Source organism: Meyerozyma guilliermondii, genomic scaffold (genome assembly GCF_000149425.1).
Source record: "Meyerozyma guilliermondii ATCC 6260 scaffold_1 genomic scaffold, whole genome shotgun sequence".
Lineage (NCBI taxonomy): Eukaryota > Fungi > Ascomycota > Pichiomycetes > Serinales > Debaryomycetaceae > Meyerozyma > Meyerozyma guilliermondii.
In genome coordinates this window covers 173327-195373 of record NW_001809800.1, presented here as the reverse complement: position 1 = coordinate 195373, position 22047 = coordinate 173327, and the positions used below count along the sequence as shown (strand labels likewise).

At 42.6% G+C, this 22047-nt stretch overlaps 11 protein-coding genes and 2 non-coding genes across 13 annotated transcripts; 6 read left to right on the top strand and 7 right to left on the bottom strand. All coding sequences in view use genetic code 12, as the record gives it.

The window, feature by feature from the left end:
* Nucleotides 1–421: 421 nt before the first annotated feature.
* Nucleotides 422–2371, bottom strand: PGUG_00114 (uncharacterized protein; the record flags this gene model as incomplete). The annotated part of the gene is made up of 1 exon (XM_001486687.1): nucleotides 422–2371. One exon carries the CDS (start codon nucleotides 2369–2371, stop codon nucleotides 422–424), a length of 1950 nt encoding a protein of 649 aa, XP_001486737.2.
* Nucleotides 2372–2560: 189 nt separating this feature from the next.
* On the bottom strand, nucleotides 2561–3190 carry PGUG_00113 (uncharacterized protein; the record flags this gene model as incomplete). The annotated part of the gene is made up of 1 exon (XM_001486686.1): nucleotides 2561–3190. One exon carries the CDS (start codon nucleotides 3188–3190, stop codon nucleotides 2561–2563), a length of 630 nt encoding a protein of 209 aa, XP_001486736.2.
* Nucleotides 3191–3731: 541 nt separating this feature from the next.
* On the bottom strand, nucleotides 3732–4160 carry PGUG_00112 (uncharacterized protein; the record flags this gene model as incomplete). The annotated part of the gene is made up of 1 exon (XM_001486685.1): nucleotides 3732–4160. One exon carries the CDS (start codon nucleotides 4158–4160, stop codon nucleotides 3732–3734), a length of 429 nt encoding a protein of 142 aa, XP_001486735.2.
* A 338-nt stretch (nucleotides 4161–4498) lies between these two features.
* Nucleotides 4499–6484, bottom strand: AMO2 (Amo2p; the record flags this gene model as incomplete). Its single annotated transcript, XM_001486684.1, has 1 exon — nucleotides 4499–6484. The coding sequence occupies one exon, from the start codon at nucleotides 6482–6484 to the stop codon at nucleotides 4499–4501; it is 1986 nt and encodes a 661-aa protein (XP_001486734.2).
* Nucleotides 6485–6981: 497 nt separating this feature from the next.
* PGUG_00110 (uncharacterized protein) lies at nucleotides 6982–7494 on the bottom strand (the record flags this gene model as incomplete). Its single annotated transcript, XM_001486683.1, has 1 exon — nucleotides 6982–7494. One exon carries the CDS (start codon nucleotides 7492–7494, stop codon nucleotides 6982–6984), a length of 513 nt encoding a protein of 170 aa, XP_001486733.2.
* A 327-nt stretch (nucleotides 7495–7821) lies between these two features.
* PGUG_05982 lies at nucleotides 7822–7893 on the top strand. The gene has a single exon. It is a non-coding gene; the product is annotated as a tRNA-Glu (tRNA).
* Nucleotides 7894–8414: 521 nt separating this feature from the next.
* On the top strand, nucleotides 8415–8486 carry PGUG_05983. The gene has a single exon. It is a non-coding gene; the product is annotated as a tRNA-Glu (tRNA).
* An 88-nt stretch (nucleotides 8487–8574) lies between these two features.
* Nucleotides 8575–11673, top strand: AXL1 (Axl1p; the record flags this gene model as incomplete). The annotated part of the gene is made up of 1 exon (XM_001486682.1): nucleotides 8575–11673. One exon carries the CDS (start codon nucleotides 8575–8577, stop codon nucleotides 11671–11673), a length of 3099 nt encoding a protein of 1032 aa, XP_001486732.2.
* Nucleotides 11674–11714: 41 nt separating this feature from the next.
* Nucleotides 11715–13112, top strand: PGUG_00108 (U4/U6-U5 snRNP complex subunit; the record flags this gene model as incomplete). Its single annotated transcript, XM_001486681.1, has 1 exon — nucleotides 11715–13112. One exon carries the CDS (start codon nucleotides 11715–11717, stop codon nucleotides 13110–13112), a length of 1398 nt encoding a protein of 465 aa, XP_001486731.2.
* Nucleotides 13113–13254: 142 nt separating this feature from the next.
* PGUG_00107 (uncharacterized protein) lies at nucleotides 13255–15225 on the top strand (the record flags this gene model as incomplete). Its single annotated transcript, XM_001486680.1, has 1 exon — nucleotides 13255–15225. One exon carries the CDS (start codon nucleotides 13255–13257, stop codon nucleotides 15223–15225), a length of 1971 nt encoding a protein of 656 aa, XP_001486730.2.
* Nucleotides 15226–15240: 15 nt separating this feature from the next.
* PGUG_00106 (E1 ubiquitin-activating protein) lies at nucleotides 15241–16218 on the bottom strand (the record flags this gene model as incomplete). The annotated part of the gene is made up of 1 exon (XM_001486679.1): nucleotides 15241–16218. The coding sequence occupies one exon, from the start codon at nucleotides 16216–16218 to the stop codon at nucleotides 15241–15243; it is 978 nt and encodes a 325-aa protein (XP_001486729.2).
* A 208-nt stretch (nucleotides 16219–16426) lies between these two features.
* On the bottom strand, nucleotides 16427–18748 carry SEC23 (GTPase-activating protein; the record flags this gene model as incomplete). Its single annotated transcript, XM_001486678.1, has 1 exon — nucleotides 16427–18748. One exon carries the CDS (start codon nucleotides 18746–18748, stop codon nucleotides 16427–16429), a length of 2322 nt encoding a protein of 773 aa, XP_001486728.2.
* Nucleotides 18749–19772: 1024 nt separating this feature from the next.
* Nucleotides 19773–22025, top strand: PGUG_00104 (uncharacterized protein; the record flags this gene model as incomplete). The annotated part of the gene is made up of 1 exon (XM_001486677.1): nucleotides 19773–22025. The coding sequence occupies one exon, from the start codon at nucleotides 19773–19775 to the stop codon at nucleotides 22023–22025; it is 2253 nt and encodes a 750-aa protein (XP_001486727.2).
* Nucleotides 22026–22047: the final 22 nt, after the last annotated feature.

The window sequence follows — 22047 nt, the reverse complement described above, 5'->3', positions numbered from 1 at the left end:
GTAGACGGCCGGTAGTCGCTGCGTTAGTAAGATACCAGGTTTGATACTAGTGGTACATACGTGATGGGTAGTAAGGTTGAACTTTGAAAAAATTGCAAGGACTATCATCTTCGGGCTGAAAAAGTGGCATTTCTTCATGCAAGCCACGTTTATGTAATTCCGATTGATTGCTCGCAAACATCGTTTGGGTTGCTATCGCGATGCAAAAACCAATTACTGGTATGATTTGCCACCTCATTGTTTGGATTTTTTGTGGGACATGCAGGGGATATATATATACCCTGAGTTTTGCAGCCATGGCTGCAAAATTATTTTTTTTTTTTGGCCATGCAGAGTCACGTGTTGGGTGTGTATAGTACATTTAGTATTCACTACTTGTAAATTAACATTAATGGTCAATGCATCGTAAAATCATAAATATCTAGGTACTCATTCGTGCTGTGACCTGCACGGGAGTTACCACGCTGACTGAAGGGGCCGATGAATTTGCTTCGGAGTCGAGTTGGGACTGGGCGGAAGATTTTCTGATGGTCTCGGAGGGTAACGATCTTGTAGCTATTGACATCTGGTGCTTAGTTGAAATATAATCCGTAACCAGCTGATTAGTTAGGTTTTGATTTGGAGAAAGCGGAGATGAGGGAATTTGGTAAGTCGAGGAAGATGCAATACTTCCTACATCTACCAGGGTGATAGTAGCTGGCAGTGCGAGTGATGAGGGAGGAGGAGATTGGGCAACTGATTGTGAAAGGTCGTAAATCCGTCGATGAGATTTGTCAGATTGAAGTAATGGGTGCAGAATTTTGTTCAATTCTTCTCTCAAAGTATCAAGAGAACCTCCTGCAAGACTGGACGAAACCAGCTGTGAACTATTGCGATTACTTTTCGGTTCGATTCCCATGAATTGGGCCATCTTTTGGTTGGATCCTTCGGCGTCAAGTAGCAATGCGCTTTCAAAGTACCCAGGTCTTGAATCATCAATTTTGACAGTATTTTTCCATCTTGCTCCGTTTAAAAGATTAAAGACTTCGATGCGATAGCCTTTAGGAAGTGGATTAGCCATCAAGCAAACATTGTCAAAAGTAGATTGGGGAAAGTTGAGAAAGTGAGAAATGAGTGGTTTCAAGTCCTCAATTTCTTGCAATTTGTTTTTGCGCAAATCCACACTTCCAAGTGAGGGCATTAATTCAAGGCCATCCAAGTTGGTGATCTGGTTATGATTGAGGTTGAGGGTGGTGAGGTGGGTCAAATTATGAGGAATATTCGTCAAGTTGGTGATAAAATTGTTCGCAAGATTGAGGTAACGAAGGTTGGTCAATTGGTCCAAGCCCAGAGGAATGGCCTCGAGTAGATTATTGGACAAATTGATCTTGACCAAATTGGCAAGTGGTTTGAACACGTACGGGTCGATAGACTTGATTGAGGTCTCCGTGACCGAAAGCTGCTTCAATAATTCCCATTTACCATCGGGGAGGGTATGGTAGTCTCTAGTGGTGTCGATGGCTGGGAGCAAGAACCTACTTTCAAACTTCAAGTCTTTGGGCAATGATCCCGGTCCAGTAGACATGGCAGCGGTAGTTGATGCTCGCTGGCGAGTAGGGGCCTTGTACTGACTCAAAGATGAATCATCCTGTGCCCTTCTCTTAATGGTAGAGCTTCTTCCACAAGCATCTTCAATGACCAAATGGAACAACAACTGCCCCAAGTCATCTATGCGACTGTTTCTCACAGTGAGAATGCGAAGCTTTTCACTGAGTAGATCCCACCCAAAGAGTTCGTTGGGGTCATAGTCACAAATTTCAAGCACTTGCAAGTTCTTGAACATGAGCAAAGGAACGGCAGTATCACACGGATACTCCTCATAGTCGGCAATGCTGTTGATTTTCGTCTGTGGTGAAACGATCAAGCAGGGAATTTTGGTGAAAGACGAGTATAAGTAACGAATGTCCTTTTGAATCACCTTGGGGTCGCGAGTCGTTGAGAAGCCTCGCCAATACATCGATGCTGTCAGCACTATAGACCGCATGGAGTTAATCGAGGAAATGGACCTAGTGTCACTTTCAAAGTTACGCAGTGATTTAGCGTTGTTGGCCATAAAAGAAATGAATGTTGGTTCATGATTGGGGTTTTCAAGGGTGATATTCAAAGGTCCCACATCGACGCCGAGCGACAGAGATTCGATTCTCTCGGCAATATAGTAGAGGTGGTGCAAGGTAAAGTTCAAACGAAGCGGTTTAGATCGTTGTTTTGACTTTTTCTTGGAAAAGAATAACAAACCATTGGCCAAATTTGCCTCATTTTGCTTGACATAAGAGGATAATCTCAGTACATAAAGGTCACCATCAATAGAATTGTCTGAGTTGCCGAGCCCCATTTTCGAAAGCTAGAGGTTGAGGCAAAGAAACCGCCACCACGAAAGGTTGGCAAAAGTGAAGAGGGGAGTTGTTTTGATTTGAATGTTCGGTGCAGGGAAGGGCGATATGGTGTCTGGGTGTGATAAAGACAAAGAGCATAGAAGAGCAAATACGACAAGAATACAGTAGTACATTAATTTGTTTTTTCATCAAATTTTTTCATTCTCTTCATCATTCTCTTCATCAATCTTTCTTTTCATCAGTCTCCGATTCCGCATCGATATGGCTATTTTGGGTGCTAGATGCGTACCCGCTAGTAGCATAGGCACTGGGTGCGTAGGCGCTGACGCAGCCGTAGGATGAACACTTAATCGTTCCATTATGCTTGCAGGAGCAATTCCCGTGGTACTGCTGTTGGTATCAAGACTTCTTCTACGTACGCGTCGGCTGGAACTCGCCAAAGTGACGATAGACTCCTGGTCACGGTCATTTACGGGGGTATTGGAAGCACTAGCAGCCGAGGTAGATGCAGTTTGAGCCGTGGTTTGCGGGCTAGGTAATCCCACGGTATGACCGCTGGGAGCAAGTGACGTTTCTGCCGTGGAAGCCATATACGAATTGTTATCTTTATCGCTCAATACCGATGGAGATTTGGTGGAAGGAATGGAGGTGATCGATTTCAATGGAATAGTGGAGATGTTATCGGAATGACCTTGGTCACTATCTGCTGCGCTTTCGGCGACGCTACGGGAGAACTCAGAACTACTGTCTGAATCGTAAGTATCTCGACCTTCTTGAGGATATTTACCCAACTCCCCATTGTGGTTTCTGTTATTCATTAGTCGTTTTGACCCAACCAAATCGTTGTTTGTGACGCTTATCGGTTTATGTCTGTGTTAGTGTGCATTCCAAAAGTCTCGAAAAGTCTCCCAAAAGTCTACTTTGCCCATTTTGTGGTGCCAGACTCATGATGGGATTTCCTGGTGAATTCAAGTAATCGCCGATGAACCGCGCCAAGGCTGGTTGAGATTCTGGTGCACGGCATGTGTGGGGCTGCTGCGGTTGCAACCTAAGGGTGAGGCTTAGAAAGAAACATCCCAATGGGTTCAACCAATGTGTTCAGAATTGCGGTTGATTTCTATTAAGCGGATAAAAGAATACCAATTAAAGATGAATCACATAAATAGAAGTTGACAAGAACCCACTTTAGGGTTGGTGGACCGTAGTACACTATTTGCTGATTTACTTTATTGATTTCGTGATTTATAACAGAAAACTATCCAAAACTATCCAAAACTATCTGGCTTACCGGACAACATCACCATGAGTCTGGTTTATCCACCAGGTTTTTTTCTTCACAACACTGGTTTATTCAATGTCTTACAACAAAACCACTGCAAGAGCTGCCAAACCCACGCCTGGCACCACCAATTTGCCTGCATTTCCGGTCGACTCGCTTGCGGAAACAGAGACAGAACTAGCAGTTGAGCTGGTTGAGCCATTTGTTTCGGTCAGCCCTGCGGAGTTTGAATCATCCAACAATCTGCTGCTGTACCATGGCAACCCCGTAGCAAACGCCAGAATTTCGCTTTTCTGGCTGCTGTCTAAGAGTGTCGTGAACGAATCGTCTGTGTACGTGCGTACTTGGAGAGCTAATGGGGTGAGATCTTCGGGAATAGAGGCAGTGGCAGTTTGAATGTAGCTAAGGTATTCCTGTGGATTGGCTTTAACGTCAGAAACCAACTTTGAAAGCAAGTCGTCTGCCATAACTGAAGTAGCAAAGATTGTGAAAAGAAGTAAGGAGTTCATTGGAATTGGTGAATTGGGGAAATTGACGTATTTTATATTACAAGTATTTTATATTACAAATATGGTACCTTGCGGCAACCTTGCGGATTACTGCGCCTGAAAAAACGCGGACCGATATGCGCGCCAAGCCGCAGCGAGGGTCCGAGACTATTCATAGAAGCTACTGAAGAATTCAGAAAGTTATCGAGATAAGTACTATCGGTGGCTCCATGTATCACGGAATGCCATATAGTGAACAATTTTCGTAATTGTGTTTTTATTGTCCTTTTTTTTCGTAATTGTTTCCCTTTTCGTTGTCTATTCTCGTATACTGCGCTATTTATAGTCACCATAGCCCGCTATAAGTTGGTCTTGCTGCAACACAGAGCATTAGCCAGACTCAATTGCACACTCTTGTTGAATGTATTGTTGGCCTGGGGAATGTCGAGCGCTGGATTCTTGTCATAAAAGTTGGCAGGAACCAATCCAATATTGTGGATTTCCACTGGCATAACTGGAAAATCTTCAACTCGAGGAATATGAGTGAATCCCATTGTAGCCCACACAACCACATCTTCGTTTCTAACATCATCTACTCCATTAGCCCATACTCCCAATCCTTGGTCCAGGTGCGACTGGTTGGTGAATTCGCCGGCTGCGAAAAGTTCATGGTCTCTGTATTTGGTTACCCAAATTTGCTCGGTAGCAAACTTGGCTCTCTTAACATTGAAAGAATCGTTGTCAGCCATGATCATTTGACGGGCAGGCATCACAACTTTGTATCCGACTGGAGTCTTGGCCACAGGGTTAATGACATTCTCATTGATGATCTTGTAAGTTCTATTGGTGAAAGGAGATTGTTCAATGTGGCCAGCTTTTTCCACATAACCTCTCTGGGTGACAAAACCAACACCATATGGGTTCAATTTGTTGTCCCGAGGCAATTTCACAGCATCGTCATAGACAACGGTATTCTTATGTCCATCAATAGCAGGGTCAATTCTAAACGAAAGAATGTGTTGGTGATAAGCTGCCATCACATTGGGTCCCACAATGGTTCCCCAAGGTACCTTGACGTTTTCATCGATAGGCATGGTGGAAAGAATACCGGTAGCTCTGGTTTCAATGTCGATCATACCATCAGTAACAAATTTGACATTGATGATATATTCGTAATTTGCAACCGTTGCAATGGTTTGCACAACAAATTCTCTTCTTCTGGCCACAACAGCATTATTGGTACGATAATTGACATGTTTGTACAATAATCCATTGTCTTGTTCATGCATACAGATGGTATTAGGAATGACAAATGGTTCACCACTAGCATCAATTCCCTTACCGTCCATGTAATGAATGACACCAAGACAATCACAGCCCAAATTTAAGTGATTACCATTAACTCCAAAGCCACAATCTCCCAAATCAAATGCCTGCTTTCTATGGTATGGAGCACGAGGATCACCATAAGGCACTGTCATTTCCGACAAAGAAAGACGGTACAACACTTGACGACCTTTAAAGTGAGCGTCGTAAATGACAAATCCCTCTCTGGCACTAGAAGCTACCCGGAACTCCCATCCTTGCCATTTGACCTTGGAGCCCTGCACCGTGAACGATGGACCTTCTGGCTGCGAAATTAAAAGTGGTTTCACATCACGAGGAACTGGTTCGTTGACCAAATCTGGGTGATACTCAACACAAGGAACCTCTTGCCATGGTAAAGTTGGAGTAATGGTTTCGTCAAATCCACCTGGCAAATAATCAATGCGAATGAATTTCTTGGTATAGGCTTCAAATACTGGTGAAAATTTCAATGGTAACGAGTAGTGGTTCAGCTCCGAGTGTCCGTTTCCAGCCAAAACGTACATGAAGAATTGAACCAATGGTCTTGATTCGTTGGCATCTTCAGTAGCATAAATCCATGGATCATTGCGAACCCGGTAGTTGGAAGGTAACTTTAATTTCTCAATTTCAGCTTTGACAGCAGGGTGTTGCATACACATTTCCTCCCACTCGATCATATCATTAGGAAGATATGGTCCAACAGTTCCCTTGGGAAGCTTGGTCTTGGTGATAACATGTCCCACAGTCACATTGACCAAAGCCTTGTTAAAGTCCAAAGTATGGGTATAATAGTATGCATACAACACACGAGGAATAGATGGCGTTGGAGTTCCATTTTTCTCGGCTTCCAAGTACTTAATCATATCTTTCTTTGGAGGATCAGTTCTCTCGATTTGAACAAAGTGAACATTTGCATCTGCTGGATAAGCATTCTTGATCAACTTGGATGCCAAGCGAATCTCAGCATCGGTAACAGAGTCGAATGGGTGAAGAACCATGTTTGGGATATTGAACGAGATGTTTGCGGCTATATATAAGAGATGAGATATCGGCTGTTCCAACTACCGAATCGAGAGGAGATAGTGGGTATCGCATGCACCTGCCCAATGCGGTAATACCGCTACCATGTTCCTAAACGGGCACCGGAATTGATATGGTTGCAATGGGGAGAGGAGAGAGAAAGGAATGAAAAGAAATTGAAAAGAGAAGAAAGTGCGGAAAGGAGGAGATAAGTATGAAAAGTGTCTAGAGAATTTGATATTTTCACCATCTGATCTTTACTGTAATTGCAGTAATTTCAAGTGGGTTATCACATCCTTACACCAGTTTATATCAGAGGAGTTCCGAGTCACCCAACACCTCTCTTCCTCTTTAATTATCCTACACTTCCTCTCTTCCTCTTCCTCTTCCTCTCTTGCCTACACCCATTACTCTCCTATCTTATTCTTATCTACTAATACATCCCGTATCGTTAATCGTTTCTAGTGAACCCTGCTCACTTGTTTTGCATGGCTGGTGACCCAACCCGCATCCGGGTCTGCGGATTGATGATCTCTAATGGTTTCTTCAACCTCGGCGTGGTCACACGAGGCGACTGTGGGTTATGCTGGTGATTGTTCATATTCTCCGCTTGAGTCGTTGGCGAAAAACTCATTGCCGTATGAGCATTGAATTTTTTCATAGGCGGACTATTGGTTGAGTATTGCTCGGGTATGTCCGGGCAGAACTCCATATCATCTTCAATATCAAAAGATTTTGAAAGATAACATCTCATACGAGCATTATGAAATGAATAATTCGACGACGATGTAAACAGTGACCCCAAGGAACTCATTCCTGACGAGCCCGTCGAATCCACCGATCCATACGATGTATTGTTGAAAGTGGGACTGGTATTGGCTCCATTTCCAACTCCCATAGTCATCGATCCATTTGATAAAGGTGGCGAGTATTGACTCGAATAATTGGTTGCGGAGGTACCGGAGTTATAAGCGTACTGATTTGACATGTTCTAGTATAGGTTCACTGGAAACTCAAAGGTTCTAGAAACGTTTCGTTCATATATGTGGGTTATGTTGTATGATTGTTCGGGCTGGTGCGGACCTGATTAAGGAGGAAATGTGGCCGGTTTATGGATGTTCCATGGTCATTCGGCTTATGTAAGCCAACAATCGGAAAAATTTTTAGTAGTGGGAGAAAAGAGAGGATGAACTAAGAGAAGAAAAGAAACATAATACATGGTAATGTTGTAGAGAATTGAGTGTTGTAGTGTTTTATTTGTGTTCGTTTCCGTCTGGATCACTTAGTCGCACACGTTACTTTTCATTACAGTTAATCCGATATGGTGTAATGGCTAGCACAGTTCGCTCTCACCGAGCAGATCGGGGTTCGATTCCCCGTATCGGAGCTTTCTTTTTTTTTTAAAATTAAACAAATGTGGGTTATACCACATCTCTTTCTTCCGGGTAGACCCTGACTTAATCACATTTTACTACTAACTCTTCCTTAAAAAGTTGCAACTTACAGAGCGTGGAAATATTCAATCTTTTTATCAATGACTCAATCGTTAGAGAACATTAAGTTTGCACCTGGACGAGGATATGCCAAGAAGAAAACCAAAAGTGCATTTCTCTCATAAATTCGGTCGAATTGTAAACCAAAGTTAATTCACAAAAATTTACAACTCTGAAAAATGAGTGAATCAGTGCCATTTTTAGCACTTGGCATGTCTTGTACATACTTTCTACGAGCACAAGATTCACCGAGATCATGAGATAATGCAAAAAATTTGTTATCTTTTCCGCTGTCCAAAATAGGAAGATAGCGAATAGGCTACCAATGGCTGCGAACAAGATTAGGCAATGAAGCCGAACGTCGAGTACACTCTCTAACTCTTGAATGTGCCCGGCGCAATTCAATCACCAATTATCCGATATGGTGTAATGGCTAGCACAGTTCGCTCTCACCGAGCAGATCGGGGTTCGATTCCCCGTATCGGAGTAAATTTTTTTCGGTTCCATTGCCGTGGCCCAAATAGGACATTTGCAACGACCATTGATAATTCAATGAACATTCACTTGACAGCATTATGGCAGAGTTCAGGCTTCCTCTAGGTCAAAGTAAAAATGAATATAAGCTCTCAGTGCTTCCTGATGGATTGAAAATACTATTTATATCGTCGCCTAATATTGAATATTTTTCTATGGCAGTTTCAATTCGTTCTGGTTCTCTCAATGATCCACCAGATTTACCAGGGTTAGCACACCTCTGTGAACACATGTTGTTTACTGGAACAAAGCAATATCCAAAAAGTGGACATTTCTATACAACTCTCGCAGAGGCAGGAGGAGATGCCAATGCATTTACTACTGGAATATTAACAAATTACTTTATGGAAATTCCTATAAACTCAATCAAACGAACACAATTAGTTGACAACTTTACCAGTTTCTTCGAGAATCCTCTTTTTAAAAAAAATGGAATGATGCTGGAAATAATTGCAATCGAAGAAGAACATGCTTTGAATCGTACATCGAAGCTGAAAATTCTCTATTATGGCATGAAACTTGTGGCAGATGATTCACATCCTTTTACACAATTTTACACTGGCAACATTGAGTCTCTTTATACAACACCCAAAAGAAATGGAATCCCTGTTCGCAAACGCTTGGAAGAGTATTTTTGCAACCATTACACACTGTCCAATATCAGCCTTGTAGTTCAAGGTCCCGAACCATTAGATTTGCTACAGAAGCAAGTGAAGACTAAATTCAGTTCCAAGAAACCAGTTATTTCATCAATTCATGATTTTGCATTTCCTAAGCATCAGCGTTCCAAATGTCTTTGGGTGCAAAATGATACTGCAAGTTGCATCAGGATATTTTATTCTGTTCACTGTGACGATAATAAGCCCAAGTTAAACCTCTTTTTGAGAGTTTGGACGACTCTATTAGGAGACGAAGCAAGAGGAACCGTCTGTGAGTATTTAATGCGGACGAATCTCATAGTGGGTTTGACATGCCATGTGCAAGCTTTGGACTATAATGAACAATTGTTGGTGGTTGACATAACTCCTTCTCACAGAGGCTACTTGAGAGTCAGCAACATCGCCCATATCATACTGGAGTATATCCTTTCCATAACAGACCATGATTTGAACAGTCTTGGAGTAGTGCTCGAAGAAAAGTCAAATCAAGAAAAAACATCGTATAACTTTCGAGAGTCCCAGGAAAGTTGCATGAACGAATTAAGTGGTATAGCCGAGACTTTAGCACTCTCTTTTGATACCATTAAAACAAAAAACATAATTCGTGGCTATGATGATTGGGATGATATTATGCTGGGAACCAGTTGGACTTCAAGAGCAAAAGAGTTTGTCACTTGTTCCGGAAAAATCTTGGAGCCTGGTAGAATGAACTTGATTATCATGGGAAAGAAGAACCCAAATATTCAAGATCTTTATGGAGACCATATTGATAGTGGAGTTCACCCTCAGTTTGACTTTGAGTATGAACGGCATTATTTGAACCCTAAACTTTTTCAAGAAAATACAACACTGGGCTTCAGGCGAGACTACAGTCGAGACTCCAGTCAAGACTCCAATCAAAGTTTGTTCAAACAAGTTCAACTCGAACAGTCCCAAAGTTCCAGTAAAATTTTAATGCCCAGTAGTCAGCCAGTTCAGTGCTTGAAGCTGCCGAATTTAGAGATGTGGACCGACTCTTACGAAGAAGTTTCCGGTTGCAAAGTCAGACTATCATTCCAGATATTATTCACAACGTTATCCCGTACAGCCAAAACCGACGTAATGCTTGATTTGTTGAGCAACATTATTGGAAATACATTGCGGCATGAATTATACAAGGTTGAAGAATTGGGAGTCGAATGGAGCATATGTCCAAATCTCAACTACCAAAACAGCTTATCCTTCAATGTTTCTGGCTTGAAGGATTTCATTCAAGATGCGTTAAAGTTGCTATTAGACGGCACTTTAAGCATAATCGAAATGGTTACCACCATTTCAAACACCGAGTTGCGAAGAGCCCGAACACAAGTAAGACATTGCTATGATGAGTTTGGTGATGTTTCTGGATTGAAACAGGTCTTATCTGTTTCATACTACTTGCTTGAACCAGCGATACATTCTCTTGATGAGAGAATTGAAATTTTGGAAGTGGTGGATATTTGCACAATTCAGAAATTTTGCAACCATTTGAAAAATTCCCTCAAATATTTGAAAGTGCTCATGAGTGGATTTGTAGATGAAGAATGTGTTCAGCAAACCTACAGAGCCCTAAAACCATTACTTACTGGCTCTCAACCCTTCAAGTCACTTGTGCAAAATGAATCAATATCTCTTGGCGGACGCTCGCTTAGCTTCAAGATACCGTCTCCTAACACATCCACCACTACCATGATTTTCTGCGAATTGGGTAACAAGACAGATCCAATTGCAGTAATGATGTCATATATGATAGGGTTTTTACTTGCCACAGCCGCTGATCGAGAATTACGCATGGAAAAATGTTTGGGTTATTATGTCGATGCAGCACCACAAATGTTCAGTACTAGCGTTGGAATCAGGTTGGCAATAACTAGCTCATTTCATAGCTCCACTTGTCTTGAGCAACATATAAGGGTCTTTTTAAAGGAATGGAGTACCCGATTGTCATCATATACTGCACAAGAATTCGATACCATCAAGAACAACTTTACGGTTTCTTATGTTGACAGTCCAAGAGATTCGACACTAACAGATCCACCGTCCTGTCCAGTATACAGGGTACCACACACTCAGGGGAGTTCCAACATAGGTGAGGGGAAAAATACAAAAAGGCATAGACATAACTGGGGTAAGATTGTCACTGGTAATTACCATTTTGGAGGCAAGTTTGGTGAAGAAGAAGTATCAAGAAACAAAGTTATAAATTTGGAGAGCTCTTATTTCATTGAATTTGTCAAGGACAAGCTCTTGCTGCCCTCAGCACTAACAGTTCTGGGAGAGTCTTCAAAAGAATGCAACATCAATTTACCCAAAAGGAGCTGGTTACGGCGGTCCTTTGACTTCAAGAAACACACTAGATGTTACCAAGAGTCTGAATCAAGTCCCCTTTCAAGCATTGTGCAGTTCAATGAGGTAATCAACGACGATGTGCTCAGTGACGTTTATGGCCTTTATACTGACTAAAATAAATTTCGCACCCATTCAAAATCTCATTGAATTTACATATGGACCTTAAAGATGTACCCGTAGCGAACGAGCCCAAAACCAACAAGACAAACCTTGCAGAAGTCCAGGGGGTACCTGAAGATGACGAAGAAGTTAAAAGGTTGCTCAGAAAGTTGGGAGAGCCTGTTACAAACTATGGAGAAGGACCAGGGCGAAGAAGAGAAAGACTCAAAAATGTACTTGAGATGAGATCGAAAAGTGAACCTGACGAGATGAGTGAAGAGGAAGACGACGATAACGAGGTGTTTTATACCCCAGGACCAGAAAGCTTGCTTATTTGCAGAAAAAATATTCTCCATGATTCACTCAAACGAGCGTCTCAGCGTATAAAGGCTCAATCAGAGGCGACTAAAGATCCCATTAAGCTACTTAAACATCGAAGAAATATTAACTCCCGACTCAAGACTTTCGAATTGTTAGGCTCTCAAGTGGTTCCTGGGGTTACCAGAACAATTTCGTCTATTCGAGCTTCGCCCTATGGTGGTATTCTAGCATGTGGTTCATGGGACGGCACAGTGAGTATTCTCAACCAAGAGGACCTCAAGACCAAAATTCAGAGGACTGGACACCTGGAAAAGGTGGGTTCCATAGACTGGGGCCCTGAAAATACTTTTGTTTCTGGGGGTCAAGAAGGTAATATAAATCAGTGGAAGTTGGATTTATCTGACGATACAATGGAAGCGGCCACTATAGAGCGTGCACATGGAGAGAGAATTACCAGCACGTTGTACCATCCCACGTTTGACTACATAGCATCTACGTCATTTGACCAAACCTGGAAGTTGTGGGACGCAAATACCCACGAAGAACTTCTTGTTCAAGAGGGCCATTCCAAGCTGGTTTTATGTGGAGCATTTCAACCGGATGGTAGCATTTTCTGTTCCGGTAGCCAGGACGCTATGGCACGCTTGTGGGACTTGCGAAGTGGAAGATGCATATCAACATTACAGGGCCATGCTCAAGCAATTCACAGTATCGATTTTTCTCCTAATGGGTACCATATGGCGACCGCGAGCGCTGACTGCCTGGTAAAAGTCTGGGATCTCCGGAAGATCACACCCAATAATTCAAACGAGATTTTCACCATACCTGCTCATACAAAGCTCGTTAGCTGTGTACGATTTTTCCATGGAACAAGGTTTCCCGGCGCACTTTCACAGGAGGTTACCGACGAAAATGATAATGCTGGTGAGATCCTTGACTCTAGTGGCTCATACTTGGTAACCAGCTCTTACGATGGACTCGTCAATGTTTGGTCGGCAGACAATTGGATCAAAGTGTGCAGTTTACGAGGACATACAGACAAGGTTATGAGTTGCGATGTTAATGGAGACGGTAGCAGTATATATAGTTGTGGCTGGGACAAGAATATCCGCGTATGGGGAAGTATAGACTAATCATAAAAGCACTACTACATTTAATTTGCACCCACCAGAACTCTACGGGAACCCTTACCGGAACCGTACCTGCACCTGTACCTTGCCTTGCCGATGCAGGGTCAACAGCCGCATTTCGCCAATTTTGCATTTCACCTCCACCATGAACCTCCACCACATTCTAGATGCTCCTCCGGAGCCTGACATCATCGATCTACATCTAGAACGAGTCAATGACTCCGGCGACTACCAACTAGCAACCCCAATGTTCGAATTCCAAAAAGAACTTACTGACCAAATTGTGTCTTTGCATTACCCCGATATCCTCAAATACTGTGAAACCGACGATTCCGGCCACTCCATTATAAAGTCGCTAGAGATATGTATACACAACTGCATGTTGGTCAGCAGTCATCCGTATCTTCTCATCGACCATTACATGCCGAAAAATTTGGGTCAGAGAGACATGGCAGGAAAACTAGCAGACACCAGTGGTAAGTTTAGTGTTCTAGGAGACTTGATAAATGTCTTGGTGCAGATAAAATCCAACGAGGTGAAGAATGTGGCAGTTGTGTGTAATAACAACCCTAAATATTTCGATTTGGTGGAGGCTTTGCTTCAGAGTTGTAATGGTCCAAAAGTAGTAAAACGGTATGTTGGAAACAAAATTAAGCGAGATAACCGAGGTGGAGGTGCTTCTGGTAATACTAATGTCTCATCCTACAATTCGTCTTCTGGTTATGGGAAAATTTCAAAGACTGTGATCCATTTACTTCCCGGAGATGGAGCTGTAACTAAAGATGCTGATCAGATTCCCAATATTAAGTTTGATCTTGTTATTGTTTTCGATAGTTTCGTCGACACAGACAGCGATTTCTTTGCCCGACTCAAATCACAAAACCGCTTGAACGATGCTATTGTTATTCGCCTAGTCCCATTGTTGACCATCGAACACTGTCTACTTTTCTACAAACTGGTGCGCAAACAACCAGACCACTTGTATAAGCTCATCTCATCGATAGTGTGCTTGCGTGACCAGATCGGTAATATTCCGCCTGATTTGGTGCCAATTTACAACCAACGACTCAACTATCTTTCCGGCACGTTTTTGGAGCATGTTTTGAAAACACAGTCTGCTCGAAAAAGAGTCGGCTGGCCATTCCCAGATCTTCCTAGAATACCCAAATTTAATCCCTCTGACGTTGAACGTTGTCTTCTCACAGAGGTATCGTTCCATTATACTCCATACGATTCATCCGAAGTGTCTGAATCAATGCCAAAGAACCAAGCACAACGTCTTACATACTACGAAACTAAGAGATTGCAGCTGAATTATGTTACGAATCCATTGAAAAATGACTACAACAAGTTGATAGGTATACTATCTCACGACTATAAGGATAACGGTAATCAGAGCAACTTCATGGTTACACATAAGGTGTTAATGCAACTCAACAATGCATACATGGCTTACGACTTGAAAAGAGATGAGTACAATACGTATGTCACATTCAACGAACCAGAGACCCAAGCCAAACAAGGAAGAAGACTTCACGAAACTAAAACGGCGCTCGCCAAATTGAGGGAAGAAATGAGCCACCATGAGTCGAGAATCGCTTCAGCTGAAAAACAAACCAGGTCCATGTCTGAAGAAGTTGAAAAGCTCAAAGACGAAAACCAGGTATTAGAAAATGGAATCTCTTCACTTGCGGACTCTGAAGAATACCAGGGAACAAAGAAAGAGTACTACTCAAACCAAATAAAAATTTGGGAACTTCAGGAAGCAGTCAAAACCACAATCGAAAAGGTCAAAGCTCGACAAGAAGAGAAGACGTACATGGCGAGAGAATACGAGAACTCACTTGCATCTACCGAGACTTCAAGAAAACAAATTGAAGAAATGAAAAATCTGAACGCCCTGTTGAAACAAGAGTTGGAACAACTTCGAGAGTCTAAAATTGATGCTTTTCAGCAGAGAGACACTGAGCGTCAAAAGCAACTTGAAAAGTTGCAGACAGCTAGAGAAAAGCACGACTCTCTCAAGAGAAAGTTGGGAAATACCTTCAAGTTTCTCAAAGATACGTCTCATTTGAAGAAAAGAAAAGTAAGAGGTCTCACTCCCAATGGAAAATAAGATTTCGTGTATCGACTATAATACATATATAGATATTTCGGACCTGAATGCATCAAGAATAAGACAATTATTAATGGGGCTCTCTTTTCCACTCAAGAATTGAATCACATCCTGTGCAAGAGCTCCACCGAGAATAGCTGCCGATGGAGTAAATTCCGTATAAGCTTGTTGCAGAACCGCTTCTATACTCAGGTCTGTGACCACTGTCTGTGGTATCCCAAATAAATCACAAATTCTGTTGGAGGTATCACGGAGGAGCGCTACTATTTCTTCAGTTTTCATATTTTCAAGCTGTTCCTTTTTGCATTCAAAAAGTGAAAAGATTAGTGGAAATGCAGCTGAAAGTCGCTTCATCTGGCGTCGGTTCAATTGCGTGGGAAGGTTCTTGGAAACGAAGAAATGTTGCAACTCTACAAACTCATCGCTGACAGTAACCAATTCTTTGTCTTTTGTCAGGTTGAGTTCAACCTTAGTTATGGTCTTGGATGGGCTCAACTTTGTCCCTGTCTCCCGAGGCTGGTTTCCAAGGTCCTTTTCGGACGTAGACTCATGTTTGATAAGATCGGTGAAAATATAACCCAACATTCCATGGACACCGGAAACATACAATGGAATATTCAATTTTCTTGTCACTTCGTTCAACTGAATCATTTCGTCTTTTTTTAATTCTGTAGCAATTACAAGGTCAAACTTACTCAAATAGCCCTCTGAGAGTATACTTTCCGATATGTTATGGGTATTAATCGAGAGATTAACTCTATTGTTCAAGTCTTTGATCCGATCTATGACTAAAGGAAGCTTTAGTTTCCCAACAACATTCTCGTTAGGTAGAAAGAACTGGCTCAGAAAGTCATCTTCCACAACACTAGAATCATCCAAAATTTCAAGAGAATTGATACCTCCAAGCACAAGATTTTTCACGACTTCGGTGCCAGCAGCACCAAGATTAATCACCAATATTTTGGCAGAGCGGAGCCGAAGCTGGGTAGCCATTCCCCAAAGACGGATCTGCCTATCATATAGGGCTATTTCGTCTGTATTAGTATAAGGGACGGTTAGATTTAATTGAAATGTACTTACCTGCTGTCAATTCATCCGTCATATTGGTTGTTCTGACGCTTTTTCGTTCCTATGAATAATCCTGCACACTCCTACAAGTACATACAACTAGAAGTAAAACTGCTTTAAAGATTCAGATTGTTCAGGTAGAACCCGAAACAACCAACTTTTGTAAGTGTGACATAAATACCTGCAAGGAAACGTCGTCAGTCAACACCACCGCACCATTGGCACCGATTGCACTTTGATTATTGTACGTGGTACTTGGGTTCAACTTGGAGTACAAGAATCTCGCCTGCGATCCACCCTCCTCAGTATCAATGAACCTGGGCAAGGGGAAACGGTCCACTAACAACTCAGCCGCCTCTTGCTTTGGTTCCTCTAACAATTGTTTCAAATTGGCATATTCTTCCTGATCCTGATATCCTGCCTTACGCCATTCCGCAATGGTCTTACCATGGAAAATTAAGATATGGAAGAATGTGTCGAGAAGAAGAATTCGATCATCCTTGATAGATACAGAATCCAATAACACAGGTTCAGGTTCGCTATCCAAAGAAAACGATGTCAATGTAGGCTGGATCATTATAAGCGAATTGTTACAATCTTCAGTCATCAAAACATGTCTGTAAAATGCTGTTTCATCGGGCGAGTTGTTGAACACCTGTAAAAATTGGGATCTTCTCAAGTAGTAGATAAATTGAGGGAACAATGAAAACTGAGGTCCCAATCTGAATGTTTCGTCTAAGTCTTTTCTATAGTCGGCAAACTTTTGGCAAAGTCTGATAAGCATCCTATCGACCCAACGTAAAACATCAGCGCCATCATCTTGTTCAGATTTGAATAATGTGATTCGAGACATCAAAACAGCTGCTGCCTCCTGGTCAAACGACTGAGTTAGTACCTGCTCATCACCAGTCAAGATGTTGGATACTGTAGTTACTCTCAAACGATATGTTCCGGATGCATGCTGGTAATGGGTGATGAATTGTATGTACGACTGTGCGTTTGGTGGTAATGGCAGAGTGTTGGCAACGTCAAAAAAGATAGCATAGGTATGCTGGGGTGTGACTGAACAAAGCTTGTATTGCGAGGTTCCACCAACTCCCACCTCGTTTTCAGAAACGTTGGGCGATTTGATGTGGAGAGACGAGGCATGTCCAATTAATCCACTGACCTTGAGTTCACGCGAGCATTTGATGTCTAATGTACCATTGAAGCCCATTAACAAGTACCCGTCATTATCCTTGTTGAATAATCTCAAAAAGGACTGCTTGAAGATGGAAGTGGTAAAAGCATCGGAGTATACCATGCATCCACCAGTCTGGTGACATAAGCTCTTCATTTCCAACATTCCGATTTCATCGAGACAACCGGCAAAGATGTCAATGGTATGACCATTTTTCACGGTTTTAGCAGCGATTCCATCGTAGAATTTCATTGCCTTTTTGTAATGTTTGGCATTGTCCTTGTCAATGTCAGAATGAGACCGTTTGGGCTCTTTCAACTTAGGACCCACTATCATACCTGGATTGAGGGTACATGGACCGGCGGCGAAAAGCATAATGCGACCACCAAAGCCAGCGTAGGTGAGTCCCAACAAATTGGAGGCGATGTTCAACGCAGAACCGGCAGATCTCAATGGACGATCACCATTAGCCACGGGCCAAGGGTCTCGAGTCAAATTCTCCAAGATATCAGTAAGTTGGTATTCGACTTCTTCGATTGGCAACAAGAAGCGGAATAACGAATTAGCAAACTGAGGGGTACCCTGAGGAGTCAACACTGGTTTATTCAACATGTCATTGATTTGTTTTTCATCGTAAGCCCTATCACCACGGAAAATATACGATTTTTTAATCGATTCCGATCCCAAGTCATGGACTTGAACCATGGCACCATAAGTAATTAACCCAATTAACGCGTTGGGTGGGAACAAAGACAATGAAACAATCAACGTATCTTTCAACGCTTGCAAAGTATCATCATCTTGACAAGTATCAATCACAAAGAGAAAGATGGGAGGGTTGGGAACAGGACGAGCCGTGATATATTCAATGGTGGAAGATGCCGGGTTCAATTCGATGGGCAAATTGTCCTGGGTTATGCCCTGATAATGAGGAGGTAAGGGACATCTTGTTCCACACAATGGACAAATCCATGATCCTGATGGGTCCACCGAGCAGTATGGATTCAACACACTTCTACAATTTTGATTCAAACAGAAATGAGGATCATAATCAGCGACTGGTAGATCTTGTCTAAACTTCAATGGAGTAAATAACGATCCTATTGGCACCACGGTCTTTCCCGCTTCAACTTTGGTTGATGGGAACGTATTCCACGAGAAGCGAACACCGTTGATGTCTTCAGCTTCCTCGAAATTCATGGTAGAACAGGGTGTTGTGCTCGAACGCCTACCGAGAGCATTTCGAAAAACTGATACGTGGACGTGGGTGTGCATACAAGACTCGCTTTCTCCGCGTGGCACAACCGACCGCGCACAAACGGCCGCGGGTTCGAGCCGAGGCACTGCCAAAACGCTGCATATAATCCCCGGGATGCAACTTCGCTTTTCCGAGATGGTTGCGCCCACGTGACAAGGCTTAGTTGCTACCGCAAACCTAATTGAGTAAGTGTTGCTCCATGACTAATTATTTTAAGGTTTCCGTGGAAGTATTTGGTTACTTTCCGATCGTTAGGTACGATGTCCGGTTGCGGGAGCGCAAGCGGCACCCAAGCGGGACGCAAGCGGCGCAAGTGGGACGCAAATGCGACGTAAGCGGGACTGCGCTTAAGCCCGAGAATGTGACTCGTGGCCGAAACAACGACAATTCGTGTGGGGGCGGAGATATGACCACCATTTATCGGACTTGGGTACTTATATAGCTCATGTAAGTTCCTTCGTTGTTGTAGTAATGATGATTTAGTAATTGGTGGATCTAAGAGGTCGAAAAGTTTTATTTTTTACCAGATTCCACCGCTCGGAGATACACCCATACCGGGTCGATGGCACCAAATATTTTCAGGGTAGTTGGAAAGTGGAGACACATGCAAAGCGTTGGCAATGAACAATATGACGCCAAACAAACGGTTGCAACAGAGCCCATCAAAACGTGACCCGCAGTGCATAAATTTTCATCTGCCCCACATTACTCGGTATTAAGTGACCCCGGATTTGCGGATGCAGAACACTCCGAAACCTGGGGCCGTGTAATGGGATCACACATGTAGGTAGATTCATCAACATCCTGTTTTTGAAAGTGTACCGAACAAGGGATGCCGAGAGCACTGCCATGGAAAAGTTCAAAGATCTTGGCGCTTATACATAGCTTTTTTTTTGTCATGTTTTTTAAGCTTTGTCGGGCTCCTATTTTCGTAAGTAGTGCCCCAATAAGGTGTGCGCGCTTAACACCGAGCATGCGGTTCCTATATATGAATATGGAACCAAGAAAAAAACCGCCTTTTTGTCGTACATTTGTAATACCATGTCAGTGAGCGTCGCTCCCCAAAATTACCTGTCTAAGGACATGAAGGTGCTTTCTAATGGAAAGATCATGAAGGTGCAAAAGGCCCGCCAAAGAAAAATCCTCAGCTGTGTTTACTGCCATCTGAAAAAAGTCAAGTGCTCGCGCCAACATCCAATGTGTGATAACTGCAATAAACTTGGAATCGAATGCAATTATTTCGTCAACGAGCGGGTCTCGCGAGGCGGAAAACGGTCCAGTAAAAGTCATCTCGACGTTAATGATCTTGAAATGAAACCTTCGAATTCTCAAAATTCCAACAACCTCACATCGTCGCCGCAAATGAGGCAGGAGTCGGTGTCTCTGAGCTCTGATTTGACCAGCTCGGCTTCACCAATGTCGGCTCACCAGCAGTTGTCTAGCATAGAAAGTACCAGCAGTACTTCTCACGATGAAGAAGAGGGAAACAAACCAAAAAATGAGCCGAATGGTCCGCAATCTCTGATAGTACCCGAACTAGCAATGAACTATTTGGGGTTGTCGATGCAATCTCCTCATGGAGCGTTGCAGTCGCCCCAGAGTACACAGAACAACCAGGCCGCAAACAGTTTACTTCAGACTCCAATCCTTAACAACTTGAACAATATCACCAACAACTACTTCAACACCAACTACTCCAATACTGGCCATAATCCAACCAATGATGAACTGTACTACTTCAACTTGTCATCTTTCACGTTTGCCAACCCGGCAGAGCAAATGGTAAACCAACAAAACTCCCATATCATGTCCCCTCAAGTTCACAGTCCTCAACACGAATCTCCTTCATTCAATTTTAAGCAACAAACAAATTTCGAAAATGTCGAACAAACTTCCACCGTCACCAATTTTCTCGATAGTAACCCACAATCGTTTACAAACCCAATGCCTGCTTCCAACGCTCCTACCCCAGGTATCCCCAATCCGGGATTAGCCACCCAGTTGGCAGGTTACCCATCCAATCCAGCTACCACCAAAAACTATTTATATGGTACCAATACCTACTATGAAAACGAAAACTTGCTTGATGACCTTATTAAACATTTACCTCCCACAAAGGAACGTTCATACGAATTGATTAATCGTTACGTTACTTCCGTTCATATTCTTCTTCCAGTTATGGTAAATTTGTCGGACTTTGTTAAAGAACATGACATTTATTGGGAACATCATAATCCCTATGCAACCCAGTCTCGGACCTCTTCCGTTTCTGCCACTGCCAATGACCGCCCTTCTCCCACCAACTCCCAGTCTTCTTCCGAAGGTGAGGACTTCAACAAGTTGCAATTTTACACCCTTTACTTTTCTGTATTATATGCTGCAACGATCTCCGAATTCGAAGAATATGACAATTTGCTATTGAATCAAGATATCGACAAATACTTGAAGGCTTTCAACAAAATTTGCCAATACTACAATTATCCTCATGGAATCAAAAAGGTGCCTTTGCTTTTGGGAAATGTCATCATTCAGTCCACATCTCCTAACCCCTCAACGATGGAAATGTCTCAGATCATAAGATACGCCAAGTTCTTGCAGTTTCATAAAGACCCCATATTCAGTCTCCGAATCAGCGATTGGGAGGTCATCAAGTTCAGACGTATGCTTTGGTGGGTAATATTTGGACTTGACGCTCTCACGAGTCACAATTTTTGCTTGCCTCCAGTTTGTCGCTTCGATGATTTTAACGTCTTGATGCCAGATGAAGAGGAACCTATTTTCAAAGAGAACGGGCAGTTGAAAGAAAAGAAATTGAATGTTTCAGTTCTTGCTTTGAACATCAAGTTTGGTTTCGACCGAATTTTGAGTGACTTAGTTTACCAGCTTCACAATGGACTTGCAAACAATATCACTCCTCAGGAAGTCGATGAAATTAAAGGCATGATTGTGAACTACTTTCATGAAAGCCACAAGTCAGTTTTGAAAATTACTGCGTTTTTCAAGAAAAACCCTCCTCAAACTGTCCACGAGATGAACTTGATCAACTTTGTGAAGAATCACTCTTCGAGTTTTGTCGATCGTGCCATTATGCTTCTTCACAAGAAAATATTGTTGAGTGACACAACCAAAGACTCACGGAAGGACCTCACTGTGAACGGCAAGCGTGATGCTGATTCGACCCTTTTGGATGAATCTGACTTTTTACCTAAAAAGCGGGATGGAGTATTGTCATTGAGTCAATTCGAGGATACATGTCGGCAGAATTCAGGAAGCAAACATTATCAGCAACTTTGACATTTCGTCCATCTCCCTGTTG